The sequence below is a fragment of the Phragmites australis genome, chromosome 21 (genome assembly GCF_958298935.1).
Source record: "Phragmites australis chromosome 21, lpPhrAust1.1, whole genome shotgun sequence".
In the NCBI taxonomy this organism is placed as follows: Eukaryota; Viridiplantae; Streptophyta; class Magnoliopsida; order Poales; family Poaceae; genus Phragmites; species Phragmites australis.
This window is the reverse complement of record NC_084941.1, coordinates 354,547-372,006: the sequence shown is the minus strand read 5'-3', so window position 1 is coordinate 372,006 and position 17,460 is coordinate 354,547. Positions and strand designations below refer to the sequence as shown.

General features: G+C 46.7%; 2 protein-coding genes across 3 annotated transcripts; one reads left to right on the top strand and one right to left on the bottom strand.

Annotated features, from left to right (window-relative positions):
* The first annotated feature begins 2,287 nt into the window (after window positions 1–2,287).
* Window positions 2,288–5,403, top strand: LOC133903435 (cinnamoyl-CoA reductase-like SNL6). The gene is made up of 4 exons (XM_062344818.1): window positions 2,288–3,247; window positions 3,754–3,963; window positions 4,551–4,885; window positions 5,011–5,403. Exons 1-4 carry the CDS (start codon window positions 2,954–2,956, stop codon window positions 5,090–5,092), a joined length of 921 nt encoding a protein of 306 aa, XP_062200802.1. The 5' UTR covers window positions 2,288–2,953; the 3' UTR covers window positions 5,093–5,403.
* Window positions 5,404–5,654: 251 nt separating this feature from the next.
* LOC133903433 (uncharacterized) lies at window positions 5,655–9,190 on the bottom strand. Of its 2 annotated transcripts, none has more exons than XM_062344817.1 (7): window positions 8,908–9,190; window positions 8,688–8,789; window positions 7,921–8,035; window positions 7,265–7,380; window positions 6,960–7,136; window positions 6,480–6,625; window positions 5,655–5,992 (listed from the first exon to the last, which is right to left on the bottom strand). In XM_062344817.1, the coding sequence occupies exons 1-7, from the start codon at window positions 9,042–9,044 to the stop codon at window positions 5,940–5,942; spliced, it is 846 nt and encodes a 281-aa protein (XP_062200801.1). In that variant the 5' UTR covers window positions 9,045–9,190; the 3' UTR covers window positions 5,655–5,939. The 2 variants fall into 2 exon arrangements, with proteins under 2 accessions (XP_062200801.1, XP_062200800.1); XM_062344816.1 differs by having other exon boundaries at window positions 5,655–6,026; window positions 8,908–9,189.
* Between the last annotated feature and the right edge of the window lie 8,270 nt (window positions 9,191–17,460).

The following is a 17,460-nucleotide window of genomic DNA, read 5'->3' as shown; positions in this document are numbered from 1 at the left end:
CAGTAATTTGCAAATTAAGCCAGTTTGCTTGAAGTGTCGATGATGCATGAGCTGAGGTCATCAACAAAAAATCATGGCGGTCTTCACCCTCCATCGACATATCTTATCATATCATGCAAAGAATGTGTTCAGTTTGCTAGCCACCGCCGCCGGGAACAGTTGGTCAATATGCGAACAATTTGTCGTCTGAGAAAACCCAATCGCTCGATCGATGCCCCCTATTAGTCAAGATGAAGCTCTCCATTTATAAGTCAGTAATTATGCGAGGAGAGAGTTCAATTAAAGCTGAGATGCACTGCATGTTGCACATGAACATCCTATCCTGCTTGGAAAATTAAGTTTCTACCACTCTCTTGGTTGGACACTCTTCAAACATGATTGTCTTTTATCCTTACATAGTAGTATTTGCTAATAGAAAGAGAAAGTTTCTTATTGGTGTGCCATTTTTGCTGTCTTTGCACGGCCACTGGCCGTTGTGACGTGGCACGGGACGCAAAATGACTGTGCCGACCGAATGGGTCTCTGACCACCCCTTTGCGTCCCTGGCTCTGCTCTTACTCACAGTCGCAAGCAGAGGGAGTAGAAGAAGAAAGAATATAAGGAAGATAATGGTACGGAATAGAGAAGCCATCTCTTATTTAGGAGATCAACAATTTACAAAGAATTACCTAAAGAAATCTGGATAGGGTACACCTGAGTTACCACAACTATAAAATGAGGAGAAGGGTACGTCCAAGACCAATCAATCTAATAAAGCATAAACACCAAAGCGGTTCACGCCTTCATTTCTACAAAGTCTTGCAAAGCAACAAAACAAGCATATTCGAGTAGAAACATCAGCACCCAGCGAAGATCTACAGCGAAACTAATCATCATTCGACTAGAACTTTAGTAGCGGGAACACAGAGAAACCCCATAGTTTCTTATGGTTAGCTCTGTACACACCTCGTATAGTAAACTTAGATCATGAGATTAATTAATTCAAGATATGACATAGAGCTATTATTTACTTGCAGATTTGAAACTATGTAAATATCCTTATATTTACATTATAAATATTTGATAGTCGAGACCTGCAAGCAATGCTCCATCGAGCAATCGCCGTCGTCGCTGCCGGCGAGCACACGTGAAACACGCGCTTCACGTGGGTGTGTTCGTCGTCCATGCATGCAGCGGTTCGCCGGACTCGGAAGAAATGGACTCGCAAAGGACTCGGATGGACTCTGAAAACATGTACACGAAGCGCTAGCAGCCGCACCCATTGCATACAGCAACAGCGCGTAAATACAGGCAGCAGCTATCGAGGCGTCGCCGAAGCATGGTAGAAAGCAGAAAGTCAGGGCATTTCAGAGAGAGCGTGTTGGAAGAGTGATTTGGCGCCCTATATTCTGGAACGAATCAGAAAAATTTAAACGTCCTATAATATGAAATGGAGGGAGTAAAATGGTACACGAGTAAGAAAGTTTCCCTCTTCATTGGCAAATATGTAAGGACAAAAGACAATGGGAAGGTTAATTTTGCCATGCTGCTCAGCTTGATCCTCAGACGTTTCTGACTCTCTGCTTACTGGTCGCCAATGAGGTAGAAACGGAACTGAAACGCCGATGAGGTGACGGATTACTAAAACTTAGTGGTCCTAATCGTCAACTAGTTATGTAGGAGTAGTAAGATTAAGGATCGCACCTGACCTGACATCGATGTTCCCGGTAGATTGGAAAATGGACTCAAGCATGCCAATCTATTACTAATATATTCGGAGGAGTACAGAGTACTGGGATCGAGCAGGCTGGCTGTCACAGGTGAATTAAGCAAATGATGAAGAGGCAGTTGTGTTTAGATACAGATGGAGCCCATCCTTAATCTGGTTTGGTTGATGAATGAGCCAGCTGAGAGAAGAGAAAAAGGGGGTTGGCTTGCGACAGAGAGATGCAGAAGAAGCAAATGCTCTGTACTAGTGTATCATCTTAATTAGGATCATATGCAGCTATATTTACAAAATGGTGCCCTTGGAAACTAAAACTGTTGATACATGTATATATAATTGTAGATTGTTTTTTCACAGGATGCTAGATCATGTGCAATCGTACTACTCCGCTTTGGCACGATTTGTGGTTTGGCCACCACCTCCGAATATTAGGATACTACTATTCAGTTCGTTTCCAAGACACATGGTCATGATGACATTGTGGAATACGTGCTGGACCTGTGGAGAGGAATGCAGAGGAAGGGTTTGGCATTGGTTGGTTGGCAGCAGCAGCAGCAGCTAGGGTGAAGAGCAGTGGCTGTAACCGGTGGCCAACCCCATCCCCGCTGCCCGAATTCAGGCCTGACTCCTTCCTGTGGGGGGGCTTCAATTCCCCTACCCGACCCGTTCGCTTGGGTAGTTGGCTGCTCGCCTCTCCAGTTTCTAGATTCGCCCGAGCTAGCTGCAAATGCAAGCAAGGCTTCTTCTTCTTCTTCTCCGCTTGGGTGGTTTTGACTTGCTCGTCATCGAACTGCTACTCTGCTAGCAAGAGGAAGAGTAGAGGAGGAGACCTGAGCTGACCTGACCTGACCACGGAGAGGAGAGGAGAGGAGAGGAGAGGAGAAGAGAAGAGAAGAGAAACCACATGCCCCAGCTACCAACTACCAACTGGCTGGCACTGGCAATCGAGGTCGAGACACGATACGATCCGGCACGGCACACCCTTTGAATGCCCTCCTCCTTCCCTTGCTTCGCGTGACCTCCATTTCCGCTCCGAATCCGTCTCTCCTGTCCTCGCCGGCCCCCCCCTTTCCTTTTACTCTCTCTCTCTCTCTCTATATATATATATATATACACACACACGGAGTACTACTCGGTCTGTTTTCCTCCTTGGCTTTCCCTCTGCTCGCCTCGCTCTCGCTCTCGCTCCCCTCCGTTCGTTTATAGGCTTTCTTGGAGAGCTCCGACCGAGCAGAAAGGGGAGAAGCCATGTGTCCGGGGTCGGTAGAGGCGGCAGGCAAGAGCGTGTGCGTCATGGACGCCTCCGGCCCGCTGGGCCGCGCCCTCGTCGACCGCCTCCTCCGCCGGGGATACACCGTCCACGCCGCCACCTACTGCGACGGCGGCTGCCAGCAGCTGTCGCGCAGCAGCGACGTGTGCAAGCACCGGCTCATGGTGTTCCGCGCCGACCCCTTCGACTACCACGCCATCGCCGACGCCGTCCGCGGATGCGCCGGCGTCTTCTGCATGTTCAACACGCCACAGGACCAGGCCGAATGCGATGTGAGTAAACAAAAATCAATCCTCTTGTTTCTTTCTTCTTCGCTTGTAACAACTGGATTGGATTACACACACACAGCTCCTCCTACAGTACCGCCAGCCATAAACAGAGCAGAGCTTTTTCCCTTTAATTTGTTTTCCCCTTTCTCCACCGTCTAGACCGTACCGTTCGCTCCAGTGCAGTGCAGTGCAGTGCAGTGCTGAGCTGGGCTTCATTAATGGCACACAGCTCATGTGTGGCTGTGAGTGAGTGAGTGAGTGAGTGTGCTCTTGCTTCTTCTTCCTTCCTTCCTCCTCCAGCCTCCAGGTGCGGAGCACAGTACCCCGGGTGCAGTGCATTAACTCTACTCTCCTCCAAAGACCACAGCAGCAGCAGCAGCAGCTGTTCCCGCGTGCATTAACGCCGCCACATGGCATGCATATTGGCATGGCGTCTGTGTTCTAGTCGCGTCGTCGCTGCTCCTGCTCGATTGGGTTGGATTTGAATTGATTGTATTGTTTGCATCCAGGAGCTGATGGTTGAGACGGAGGTGCGCGCGGCGCACAACGTGCTGGAGGCGTGCGCGCAGACGGAGACCATGGAGCGGGTCGTCTTCACCTCCTCCGTCACCGCCGTCGTCTGGAACGACACCCACAAGCAGCAGCAGCAGCAGCAGCAGCCGCACCTCCTCGCCGACGAGAAGAGCTGGAGCGACCTCGCCTTCTGCAGGAAATTCAAGGTATCTTCTCGTACCTGTACTGCACTGTACTGCAATTCAAGGTATCGTATCCAAATCCATAGGCATTGAATTGAACGCCTTCGTTTTCCTGGGGCCTCCAACTCAAAGTGACTTGAGAGAGAGAGAGAGAGAGAGAGAGAGAGAGAGAGACCTGCTGCAGAAACAATCCTGATCCGATCTTTCGCGATCCATCGACATGCCAAGTCCTTGGTCCATTAGCTAGCTCGCTCGTAGGTAGCAACGCCAAGCTGATGATGCTTGTCTTGTTATCGAATCCAACACGCAAAGGAAGCGTGCTACCAAATCTCAAGAACGCCATCCCTGTAGTCGCTCTCCGTGCGCGGATGCCGTCCCTCCCGCATCACGCCATGGAAGATTCAAAACCTCCTTCCCGTTATGCAGCGCGCTTCAGAATCTGGGTTCCTAGTGAGCAGAAGCAGCCAATTCAGGCGTCCTGGAGATGAGATCGAGATGCTGCTGCTGCCTGTGGTGTGCGTGTCAAAGAAAATAACTCGATTGAGAAAGCCGCAATTTTCAAAGAAAGCCGCATGTGCCCGAGCATCTCGCTTACATGCCTGTCTCTGCAGTTGTGGCATGCTCTGGCCAAGACGCTCTCGGAGAAGACAGCGTGGGCACTGGCCATGGACAGGGGCGTGGACATGGTGGCCATCAACGCCGGCCTCGTCACCGGGCCGGGGCTCACCGCCGCGCACCCCTACCTCAAGGGCGCCCCCGACATGTACGACGACGGCGTCCTCGTCACCGTCGACGTCGACTTCCTCGCCGACGCGCACGTGGCTGCCTACGAGTCCCCCACTGCCTACGGCCGCTACCTCTGCTTCAACAACGCTGTGTGCCGGCCGGAGGACGCGGTCAAGCTCGGCCAGCTGCTCTCGCCGTCCGCCCCACGCTCACCACCAAGGTAACCTACCTACCTACAACGCACTTCTTCTCATCTTCTTCACACATCGATCTTGTTAAATACATGGGGTGTGTTGTTTTTGTGCTCACCAATGGATCGGATGAACTTGCATTGGCTGATTGCAGTGATGAGCTGAAGGTGATCCCACAGAGGATTCAGAACAAGAAGCTCAACAAGCTCATGGTGGAGTTCTCCAGTGGGGTATAGGGGGGCTGGATTAGGGATTTCCTTTTTATATATTTATCTCACAGATGCAACTAGGGTTGTATTCTTTTGTATCTAGTATTTGCATTCTTTTTCCTCAAAAAGGGAGATTTGGTTGGTCAAATGTGCATATGCTGTACATGGCCAAGCATGCCGCATGTATTACACCCCTATCAGGATTCAGGGGTAAGAGCATTCCAGTGATTGATTGCCAAGAAAATCTCTAGGTTGAACCAAAGGAACAATAAATAAATTTGCAGCTCTGTTACCGCCTGTACAGTAAATATGATAATTGGTTTGACAAATGAATTCAATTGATGACTTGCACAGGACCAGTCTCTGATCGACGTATACTAGCATATACGGTGTAGCATCATTGCATCCATACTCATGCAAAGTGCGTTTGCGTACTGCTTTCAAGAATGAATCATAGCCAGATAAGGAAATTACAAAAGAAACTGGGCCTGGGCCAACAATCCCTCACCAGCAATACTGCTCAAGGATTCAGGTCCCAATTCCAGAGTGCACACATTTAACTAATTGGCAACATCCTCTAAAAAGACTATTTGGAAACAATACGAAACATATTCAGTTATGCATTGTTACGAATCACTTTCCTCCACATCATCACACACAGACATACAGGTCGATCTATAGAAACAGAGAGAAGCACAATTTGACTGAGGTACATAGACAAAGTATCTAGTACAAGAGAAAAGTGGCAGCCTGAATGATACGCGAGAGATTTCTACTTACTAGGCACTCAGTGTCATAGAAACAACACTTGACAGCTTGAATTTCCGAACTTTTTTGGAGTGCAACGGCTGAAAAAGAATCTCTGTGTATTGCTTCACAGAAATCTCTTTCCATTCTGAAGATGAAGTTCCCTCAGCACGATAATCTCTAGGTGAATACAATATTTGAACTCCTGACCTAACTGCATTTGCATAAAGAACATGCCAAAACAAAACAAATGTAACTCATAATGCGCATCAATTACAGAATTTAAACAAAACAAATGTAAGTCATATTGCGCATCAATTACAGCATTTAGGCAGAGATCTCTCATAATAGTAATAAACTATCACAGGATTTTCACCTAGTACTCATGGACCATCACGAATCTTATAAATTCCCTTTCATTTTGCTAAGATGATCATGCACATATGACATTTCTATTAGCATTCTACGCATCTATTCTTTGAACTGTCCCCTAATTTTATCCTCCCTAGTCCCATGCCCAACATAGCTGCCACTATGCAGCAAATGCATTCCTCTGCTAGCCTACAGTGATAAGCTCTCACCTTGAACAACAATCACATTACAAAGTTTAGCTGAACATAGTGACTAGCAAAAAGAATAGCAAGAACAGAAGGTACATACAACTTACCAAAACCACCAAAAAGAGTTGACTTCTGGATGATGAATCGACTGACTTTTGACCTCTTCAGGTTTTTTAGAAGCTGAATATCCTCATGCCTGCCTTTGAACTCGATGAATTCACCAAGAACATTTTTGTCACCTTTGAGTTCCAACCTACAAAAGGAAAAGAGCAACTATATTAAAAACAAAAAGATCAACCTGAACGCCTACATTTTCGCCACTAAACTGCAACGTTGTACATAACTATTCTCAACTACCTCAAAATGCCTTAAAAAAACTTTTTTTAGACCTAAAATAAGAAACTTGAGGCTGATACTAGACAATGTCCAACCAAAATACAAAGGCTGTGTTATCTTTTTGCCTCGTAATTGTTTATATTCTAGTAGTTAGTTTCCTTTCCCATAGAAACATTGCCATAATAGACCAAAGGAGAACGAAATAGAGGAACAAAATTTTTAAGAGGACAGCAAGAAACAGAATACTTTACCTGTCCCACATAGGCGATGTGCTGAGAATAAAATTTAGATTCTGGAGTACCGAATCTTGCATGCCACTTTTGCTTCCAGTAAATGCACCTTTAATCCATGTTGAGAGCCATGTCTTGAGATCCTTCCATTGATCGGACAAGATAACCTCTGGTTGAAGAGTTATAGTATATGAAGGCCTGATGGAGAACAAGTTAAATAGTTAAAACTAAAAAACAGAAAGAGGATAACAAGAATAATGAGAAAACCAAAGAAGCATCCAACACGAGCAAAGCAAACAAAACATAGTCTCATAAAGAGAACTAACCTGCAGTTAGGATTTGGCAGAACAACCCTTCCGATTATATGCCCGTCAGGCAGTTTTGCTCCCCTTTGCTCCAAGTATGATTGAAGATTAGCAGCTAGTCTGTTGACTTCTAGTACCTAAAGAACAAAATGCAGCAAAATCAGTAGACATGAATACAACTGAAACCAGTGTGATTGAAAATTAACATAGAGGCATCAAGCAGCAAATGCAAACCGAATGACCTATTGATTGCGAGTACTTGGATTTTCCAAACTTGGAGTGCCATCGGTACGCAAACGATTTTAAGTTTCGAAAGAATATCGTATCAAAGGACTATGAAACATAAAGTTTACTATCAAGAATATTTACAACAAAGAATTTCCCTTTGCGATAGTAGAAGTATACAGCTCGAGCATTCCATACCTCAAAGTGCTATAATATTACAAACAGAAAATATGCACCTTCCACATGATTTTTCACTGGAAAGTACAACAGTGGGAGGGACAACAATTGCAACAGCATATCTGGTGTCTTACTGCAACACACAATTAGTTATGTCCACATGGTAGCTCCACCATACTAAGTTCAGTAACAACTCGCGAGTGGCACAATAACGCTCCGCAATGGCATGAAGTTGTCGAAGAATTCACAGAAAAAGGAGTGGTCAAATCACATACCGGGTTTGGAAATATCTCTTGCTTGCGCTTCTTGTCACTTGGACAAGACCAGTTCCCGTCCTTGTCGACCTCAACAAAACCAGAAAAGTTCTTGATCGCCACCACCATCAACTCCCTGTTCAGTAAAGAAGATGAAAACCTTGCTTTCCAGTTTGGACAAAGTGATAGTCCAAAATCAAATTAGTTCATCGTCATACAGATGGATTGTGCAAGGATGGTTGAGTACATAGATTACTATGTCAGTAATGATGACATCTAGGCAAGTTAAAGTGAAATTGGGCACAGTTTAGAAGCGATTTAGACCACGGTAAGTCGGTAACAGTGCTGAAGAAATATCAAACACGAGTGGTGAACAAACCATTTCTCGACAATCACAGGAAGGCACACTGCAAGCGATCGCAGCAGGCATACCTACTAATCTATCTAGCTGTACCAGGTGTCAATCATCCCGAAATGAATGACGCATCCAAACATTTTCCTAGTAGATCTAGGAAGATATTCAACACTGTGAGAGAGCAGTGCTGGAAGATGAAGATCAGCCAGGCTACAATTTTTGGCGCTAACTTTCTTACCCTGTAATGCATTAGCTCTGTAATCTGAACTCTGAAAACAGTGTCTTGAACCGCTAGCCGTACATATTGCTAGATGCTACCTTCTACAGGGCAATAGCAGAATCCTGCTAAACTCTAAAAAATAACCCTTTTTTTTTTTCAGCAGATGCGGAGCAGACGAACAGAGAGAGGTCAGAAACTAGAGGACAGGCTGACCTCTTGGTGACGAGGACGACGTCGATGTGTTGGCGCGCGCCGGCGTCCGGGTCGGGGATGCGGAGGCCGACGAAGCATCGGCCGGCGTAGAGCTTCTCGAGCCTGGAAAGTAATACGACGAATCAGTAGAGTTCGTCTTCTCTTAATTTAATGAGGAGAAGAGATGTTCAGAGGTGGAGTGAAGGGGAGAAGAAAAGGAACTAATGGGAAATGAATGAACCTGGCGGCAACGGCGAAGCAGAGGTCGGAGTGGGAGGAGTCGAGGTCGGCGAGGTAGGAAGGGTCGCCGTCGTGGGCGAAGAAGACGCGGCGGATGATCTTGTAGGCCACCAGGCCGCACAGTATCTCCACCCACATCGCCGCCGCCCTTTCCCCCGCGCGCACCTCCGATTGATCCGCTTCGGGAGGAAGGAGCGGGTGCTGCTCGCTCTCCTGGAAGAATTTCTGTCACCGCCTTGTGCTGCGTTTCTCAGTGCAACACCTTTGTTTTCCTTCTCACTCGGAATAGTAAGTACTTTCCTTTTACTTCAAAAGTAAGAAACGAAATTCCACTTCGTACTTTCCTTTTACTTCAAAAGTAAGAAACGAAATTCCACTTCATTTTATCGTGACACGTTTACTGTTCACACTAAGGAAAAGAATGTGTAATCCCTTACAACAGCAAAAAAAAAAAAAAAAGGAAGGAATCCCGGTGAAGTTTGGAAACGACAGCACGAAACTGCAAATCATATTTCCATACCACAACATTTTGTAAATCAAGGAAGGAAGAATTTTTGGGCTGGAAATCGAGTACAATGGCGGCACAGCCGGTTTGCACGCGTTTGAGCCCAAATCGAAAGCTGCACGGCATATCGTCTTGCCTTGGGTGCGCTTGAACGTCGGCGCGCCATTGGTCCAACGTCCATGGTGTCACACCAGATTTTTAAAGAATAAACCAGATACATTTTACATATATGCTAGGACTAAATTTTCAAATATGTATTAACTTCATCAGTGATAATATAACATGTGTTATTAAATAACGATAATATTCATTACAAAAGGACTGAGATGTCTTTAAAGAAAACACTAAAATAACTTCTAGCGGTAGCAGGTCTTCCATCCATTCACAGGCGTTATACGGAGGAGCTCCAGCTACGACATGGTCTTCAGGTCGACATCTTCTTTCACCTAGAACTCAGCTCTATTGGCCGGTATGTCCTCGAAATCCTCACCTTCTGAGCAGCAATAAGGGGGTTAGGAGAAGATAAACATGAGTACATGGAGTACTCAACAAATATGAAAAAATATGACATGTAGGCTCAAGACAAGAAAAATCTTGACTCAGGCTGATTGCAACTATACCAATCTAATCTATGACTCCAAAGACATAGCAACATATTTACTATATGTGAAGACACCCACATTAGACAGCTCATCGGATTCCATCCGATTATTAGAATCACCATATATCCTACATCCGATTACCAACTTATCGGGATTCTCCCACCCGACTACCCAAAACCAACTATCCAAGATCCCCACTAATTATGAGGAAGTCCAAGCTTGCTCTTGACCGTGAGCACAACTGATCGATCATTTTTTATACTCTGCAGAATTTGCACACTTTACCCATGAGTCGTGATTCTCATGTTGCTTTACATTTTCGGGGTGTAGAACTTGGGTCTCACTACAAGGCTTTTACAAAACATCTCCAAATCCATATGCACCCACTAAGATTTCACCGCTAATAGGGATTCCATCTACTGCAGAGGTCCCCTCTTGTGCCACTCAACAACCCATTGGTGCGTACAGAATAAGAAAGATATCTAATTAATTGGTTAGATCGTACTCATATAAGCCTCTTGGTTGTGCTATTATTTCGGGTTACAGGCTTCACAAACCGATTCTTAAGATCTACAGCATGTACTTGCATATCACCCAATGTGCACACAACAGCCATACCATTCAAACCAACCTGCATAGATCTCTATGATTAAAGTTGCTACAAAAATTACTAAAATCGGTTCATGTTGCATAGAATCATTATTCAGATTAATATTTAATCCACCCGACTTGACAGTACAGCTAAGCATGTCTACCCTTGACACTCAAACTATAACACATGCGACAAGGACAATAGAAAAAGTACTTGTAAAACCTTAAACATGGGATTCATATTAACAAGCATGCATCTAGAGAAATAAAAGCTACACTTTTCTATAATGGGATCAAAGTGATCAATAACACTTGCCTTCAATTGCGGGTTGATCAAATTCCTCAAACGTCTGGTCCTGTAAGTTCACACACTGCTCGTCTCTTATAGCAATTGCGCACACTGAAAATAAACAAACACAATATCTAAGAATAGTACATAAAATAGTTGCAAAGCACTATAAAAAGATTACTAATGGATAGTACACGCTGCTACGATCGCGGGAGCGCAAGAATAGCCTAAATGGAGTTCGTATGAAAAAGTTGTAAGGGTTTTAAGCTATATGGACTTTTTTGAAAAAGTACAAGGGCTAAATTATAAAAACAGAAAGTTCTAGCAACTTGTTTGTAAAATTTAGGGATCTATTTGTAATTTTACAAAAGTTCAGGGCTTAAAAGTGAAATAGCAGTACTGATAGGGGCATAATTGTGAATATAGAAAGTCTAAGGGCCTAAATGAATATTTACCTAATTTTAGGGATTAAAGGGGTTTATTTCTGTGATGAAAAACCTATTTATTGCGTCACGCTGACCTCATCATGCTGACCGGGCTCGATGGCTGATGTGGCGGCTTACGCGGCTGTTGACTCGCCTCAGAAGCTGACTACGGAGCTGCTGACAAGGACGATAGACCGGCGTTGTGGACTAGGTCCACTGATCCAAGATAGACGGAAGGGGTATGGATTTGATCAATCTAACCTCAGAAAGTGACGGGGAAGAGAGAGAATGAGAGAAAGCGGGCTAGGCTTCACGAACGGAAGAGGTGGGCCGGGCTGGTGTAAAACGGGCGTCACAACAGGGTCACATGGAAATGAGTGTGTGAGAGAGATGTATGCTCCATACAAAAGCTATGAGAGCACCGTCGTCGTCCCTAGCAGTAGCAGAGCCAACGGGGTGCGTCTGAACAACTGTGATTCTCTCTCTCCCTCTCTCTGTTCAGAGCTTCTTCAGTTAAGAGCTTCATTACAATTTGTCTTGGAGTACGAGACAGTACAGTGCATCTTTGCTTTGATACCATGCCGCTAGTATAGTTCGCATCCGTACCACTTACATGCATTGCGTCGCTGGCATTGTGAAGTAATTGTCGGTCGCATCTTTCTTCCATGCACACCAAAAAGAAAAGGGGAAAGAGCAAACGATGCAGTTGTGTATTGTTACGAGATCAAATTCAAGCGACACTTAATTGCATCGTCCTACTATTATACAGTACTCTGCTTAATTTTATTCACAAAACACACTCTCCGCCTCCGCTAGATCTAGATGGGCATCCATAATTTGTAGTAGGAGTATATTTACACTGCAACCAGTAGGTGTAGGCACGACAGATGATAATTTACTGGCATGTAATTGTGATTGCAGAAGTTTGTGGGTGTCTTTACCATTTTAAAAAAAAAACTTGGACCTCCTGTTGTTGCCTATATGGTGTTGGCTGCTATCTACACGTTTGTGGCAGTTTGCTTGTGTGTAAATGGAGTCCCTCCTAATCAGAATGGTTATTCATTTCTGAAACTGTGCAGGAGCTCCTTCTGATAATTCATGTATTGTATTGTAATGGTATGGTACCAGTGACCAGGACATGATATTATTAACGATTCTTTTAGCAGAGAATGTTTGCTGGTATGCATCTGATGTCAGATTTGTGAAATGACATGAGTTGGCTTATTATTATCTTGGTGTGGTTGCGGCCTCCTAAATAGGTTTGTTAGAAAATTGGCTATTAATGGAAGCAATGGATCGATCTACCGAGATAATATATATGATCACATGTGTCGATACATAATATTTGTTAACGAGGTTCAGTCGAAGCTTACATTCCTAAAACATGACTACGGACGCTCTTCTTAACTAGTAACACCGGTCGCTTCTCGGGTTCTGAAAGAACTGTTGCCATCATTGTGAACCTGTCGTGGTTACCAACAATAATACTCCTTTTATAATTATAAAGAAGTCTGTTTACAAGAGTCCTCCTATATTCCTCTCATATTTATTAGGAAGTCGGATTTGTCGATATGCTCAAGAGATCGGAAGATGAAATAAGCTCTATCAATACAGAGATGAACAGGCTGACGGAGTCACTAGGAATTGCAGAGAATGAAGTGCAGGTGCTCAAGGCAGACAAAACTCAGTTGCTTAATAAGCTGCAAGAATTTGAATTTAAGGCGATGAATACTAGCTCAGCTGAAGAAGCAAAGGCAGAGAGTGTGACATCTGTTCCTTTTTCGCACAGTCCAGCCCAGCTCATCGAAACTCGTCCCAGCCAGCGCGGCGCAGTCCAGCCCGACTCTCCCCTCGCTCCCGCTAACAGCCGGGCCCCACCTGTTGGCGTCTTCGTCTCCACCACGCCACGCCCGCGTCTGCGCCTGCGCCGCACGCCCGCTCCCGCAACCGCCGCCCACCTCACCCGATTTCGCCGGCATGGCCGCCCCACGCTTACACGTCCGCGCAACGGATATGCACGCCCTCGCCTATATAGCCCCCCCTGCAGCGCGCCGCCATCCCACCTCCTCATCTCGCCGAGAACCCGAGAGCCATAGCCACCGTCACCGAGCAATCCGCCACACCCAAGCCTCCCCCGGCCCGTCTGAGCGCACCGCCAGCATCGCCGGAGCTCGTGGAGTCCGTTTCGCTGCTCGCCGAAGCCTCTCCGCCGCCGGAACCGAGCCCGCGCCGATCGCCGGTAAGCACCGCCGCCCCCTCGCCGTCGTCGGTCTTTTCCGAAGCTCTCCGCGGTCAATTGACATCTTCTCTATCACCACATGCCCCCTAGGAAACCGTCCCGACCGTCAATTTCGCCTCTCCGTCGCCGCAGTCGCGTTTTCACCGAGCTCCGACCACCGACGTATGCCCTTACCGTCGCCGACCACCGCCAGGACCGCCCCGGCCGTCGACAAGCCTTCAGTGAGAACCCCCGTGCACCCCTCTTCGTTTTTCGCCGCTCGCCGTAGGTTTTAGTGGCCGGTAGCATGAGTTAGCGTGTCTCCGGCGAGAATCTGGCGAAGTTCGAGACGGCGCTGCTGCCGGTGACATGGGAACCGGGGGTCCCCGAGTCCCGAGACCAAAACAGTAGAGTGCCACGTGGTGCCCTCCCTCAGTGGTTATCCCCCCGAGGTCCGAGAATACCATGTTCTGAGAGAGGTTACTCGGAGACATGAACAGTGGTCCCCGAGTACCCGAGTTCCCCGATGACCCGAGAAAACCAAGTACCGGGAAGAGAATGCTCGGGGCCATGAATAGTAGTCCCTGAGCACCCAAGTCCCCCAACGACAAGAAAAGCCAAGTTCCGGGAGAGAGTGCTCGGGGCTACAAACAGTGGCCCCCGAGCACCAGAGTCCCCCGAGGACCCAAGAAAAGCCAAGTTCTGGGAGAGAGTGCTCGGGGTCGTGAACAGTGACCCTCGAGCACTCGGTTCCCCGAGGACCCGAACAGTCAGTTCCGGGAGAGAGTGCTCGGGGCCGTGAACAGTGGCCCCCGAGCACTCGGTTCCCCGAGGACCTAGAGAGGGCATATCCGGGAGAGAGTGCTCGGGGCTGCGAACAGTAGCCCCCGAGCACTCACAGTTCCCCGAGGGCCTGAGAAGTCCTTCGCCGGTGGTCCCCACAGAGGTTCAGTGGTGAGGTGTCAACTGGTGAGAGGCCCGATGCTGCATTTACGAAGGCGCGTGCATGTCCCTTCCAACCACTCCCCCCACGCCTGCTGTCAGATCCTGCCACAGCCTGGCAGGAAGGCATAGGGATATTTAATGCACTGGTCCCATCGCGCGTCATCCGGCGCGCCTCGAGATAACGTCGCGGAACCCAAGGCACCCTACCTGCCGCCCTTCTGTGTCAGGCTTGCTCTGACCGGGCGGGCACGCCGGGCTACTCGGTGGCTGCCCGGTGGGCCCTCCCCGTGGCACCCGTTGAAAAGCGGCATGATGACGAATAAGACCGGACGGGAGCGCGTTTTCAACCCTCCCCGTTACCTCGCGCAGCAGCCCATGATGGTTGATTTCCATTTATGGCGCCTTGGAATTCGCGCCATCCTTTCTGGGCACGCCACCGCCCCAGCGGGTATATAAACGGGACGGACTCCCCAGAGAAAGACAGATCGAGACAATGAGAGGACAAGTCTAGGAGCCTTGACGAACACCGAAGAACAAGGAGCACGAAGCTCTAGACTTAGACAAATATTTTTGTAACCCAGCAGATCCTCAGAGAGACATTCTCAGAGCATTTATAGCATACACACAGGAGTAGGGTGTTACGCTCAATGCGGCCCAAACCTGTCTAAAAATCCCCTAAGCATTTACTTCTTCCTGCATCCGATCATTCCACCTCCATCTGCATCTCATTTACTCCCATTTATTTCACCTACGAAGTAGATTCAGAATTATCCCCCGGCCGAATCTCAAAGGGGTCCCTTCGGATCCCCGTTTGAGGAGTTCACCCTCCGACAGCTGCCGTTCTTCGGTCACCGTCAGGTTCGTTTCCCTTCGGATCAGCCTCGGCCGTCCGATCTCAGATGGACGCCCGAGATTGGAATTACCCGTACCCCTTCGCTAGCCAGTTAGAAGCCACCACATGTCCTCTTTAACCTAGTCAGGAAGCCAAGCCACGTCAGCGCGCCACGTGGGTGTTCCTGTCCTACGTGGCAAGCCACGTCAGCCCTTGAGCCCAGTCAGCCGCCATGTAAGCCAGTGACATCAGCATTACACAATAAATAGGATTTTCAGTAAAAAATAAATCAAGTTATTCTCTGAAATTAGGTAAACTTGCAAATAGACCCTTAGACTTTACTGTTTTCACAAAAATACCCTTAAATAGTTCTGTTTTATGCATTTAGGCCCCTGAACTTTAGGATAATTGCAGATAGGTCCTTGAACTTTGCACATAAGCCCCTAGAACCTTATGTATTCACAAATTAGTCCCTGTAACCTTTTAGAAAAGCCCCTGTAGAGTAACACTAGCATAACCTTTTCATACGAGCTCCGATTTAGGTGATTTTCGCGCTCCCGAGGTCATAGCATCATGTACTTTCCTTTAGTATCCTTTTTAGAGTTATTTGCCCCTGTTTTGTGTGCTGTACTTAGCTGTTATGTTTGTTGCTTTCTGGTGTGCGCTTTGGCTTTAGGAAACGAGTAGAGTGTCAGTGTTCAAGACCAAGCTTTCGAAGACTTCGAGCAACCTACATTTAAAGGCAAGTGTTCTTGACCACTTTGATGCCATTATAGGACATTATAGTTTTATTTTCCTTAGCTGTATGCTTGTTTAAATATGGAATCCTATGAATAGGGTTTTACTAGAATTTGTGTGACAATGCCTTGTAGCCTCTTTTGGGTCTTGGGATATAAAATGAGTAGCCATGCTAGTGCAGTCAGGGATTGGAGTATTTATGAAATTTTGACTAATGTTTATGAAACAAGTATTTGGGGAATGGTAATCTTGTAGTAACTTGAACTAGGGATCCCAACTAGATGGCTATTATGAGGTGGAGCTACACAGCAGAGACTGTGTACGTTCTTGTGTGGGATCCTAAGGACCGGTTTGTGAAGCCTGTTACCCGGCATAACAGCACAACCATGAGGCCTATATGGGTACGAGCTGAACAAGTAATTAGTGCCTTCATATCCTGTACGCATCAATGGTCGGTTAAGTGGCATAAGATGGGATCTCTACAGTGGATGGAATCCCTGTTAGCGGTGAAACCTTAGTGGGTGCTTATAGATGTGGAGGTACTTTGTAACAGCTTTGTAGTGAGACCCCGACTCTACACACCGGAAGTGTAAAGTAAAACGGGAATCACGACTCATGGGTAAAGTGTGCAAACTCTGCAGAGTAATAAAACTGATTAATCAGTCGTGCTCGCGGTTGCGAGCAAGCTTGGACTTTTTCCTTGTCAATAGCCTGCATGTCATACTTTTTCCCCTACTTGCTGAGTACTCTGTGTACTCACACTTGCCTTCTCTTAAACTTCCGGATGCTGCTCAGAAGGTGAAGCTTTCGAAAACTTCTTGGACGACGGTGCTGAATTCTAGAAGGGGGAAGGCGTCGTTTGAAGGCTATATCCTAGGCTGGTGTTTCCCCCGGACAACACTTGTGAATGGATGGGAGTTCTGCTGCCGCTTGAAGATCTTTTATTATTTTCTTTCAGATTTTTGGGTTCTTTTGTAAGGAATATTTTCGTTATTAAAAACACAGTTTATATTATCACTAATAATGTCGTTACATGCATAGAAAACTTGATCCTGACATATATATATGAAATACATCTAGTTTATTTCTTTGAAAATCAGGTGTGACAGAAAGCTCACAACTTGAAGACCTGCTGTCGTCTGAGGAGATGGAGGTGCTTGCTCTGAATCACGAACTCACCGAGAGCGAACCGCATCAGAAAAAGCTGATGACCTCTCGAAGCTGCTTGCAGAGGTGACAGAGAGAAAAGCAGAAGAGGAAGAGGCAGCAAAAAGCACTGAGAAGGCCCTGCTCACCAAGCTGGAAATAGACCAGGTGTTTGAATCATTGAAGGCCGCAGAGTGTGAAGCGAAGGCTGCAAAGGATGACAAGGGGCAACTGCAGAACAGGAAAGGAGGAGAGTTAAACGG

What these genes read in the sequence shown, in the direction of transcription:
- LOC133903435 (XM_062344818.1), top strand. Translation starts at nt 2,954, where the DNA reads ATGTGTCCGGGGTCGGTAGAGGCGGCAGGCAAGAGCGTGTGCGTCATG. An exon ending in AGGACCAGGCCGAATGCGAT is followed by an intron (nt 3,248 to 3,753) that starts GTGAGTAAACAA and finishes GTTTGCATCCAG; the next exon opens with GAGCTGATGGTTGAGACGGA. An exon ending in CCTTCTGCAGGAAATTCAAG is followed by an intron (nt 3,964 to 4,550) that starts GTATCTTCTCGT and finishes CTGTCTCTGCAG; the next exon opens with TTGTGGCATGCTCTGGCCAA.
- LOC133903433 (XM_062344816.1), bottom strand. Translation starts at nt 9,044, where the DNA reads ATGTGGGTGGAGATACTGTGCGGCCTGGTGGCCTACAAGATCATCCGC. An exon ending in TGCTTCGCCGTTGCCGCCAG is followed by an intron (nt 8,790 to 8,907) that starts GTTCATTCATTT and finishes ATTACTTTCCAG; the next exon opens with GCTCGAGAAGCTCTACGCCG. An exon ending in CTGCCAAATCCTAACTGCAG is followed by an intron (nt 7,137 to 7,264) that starts GTTAGTTCTCTT and finishes GTTCTCCATCAG; the next exon opens with GCCTTCATATACTATAACTC.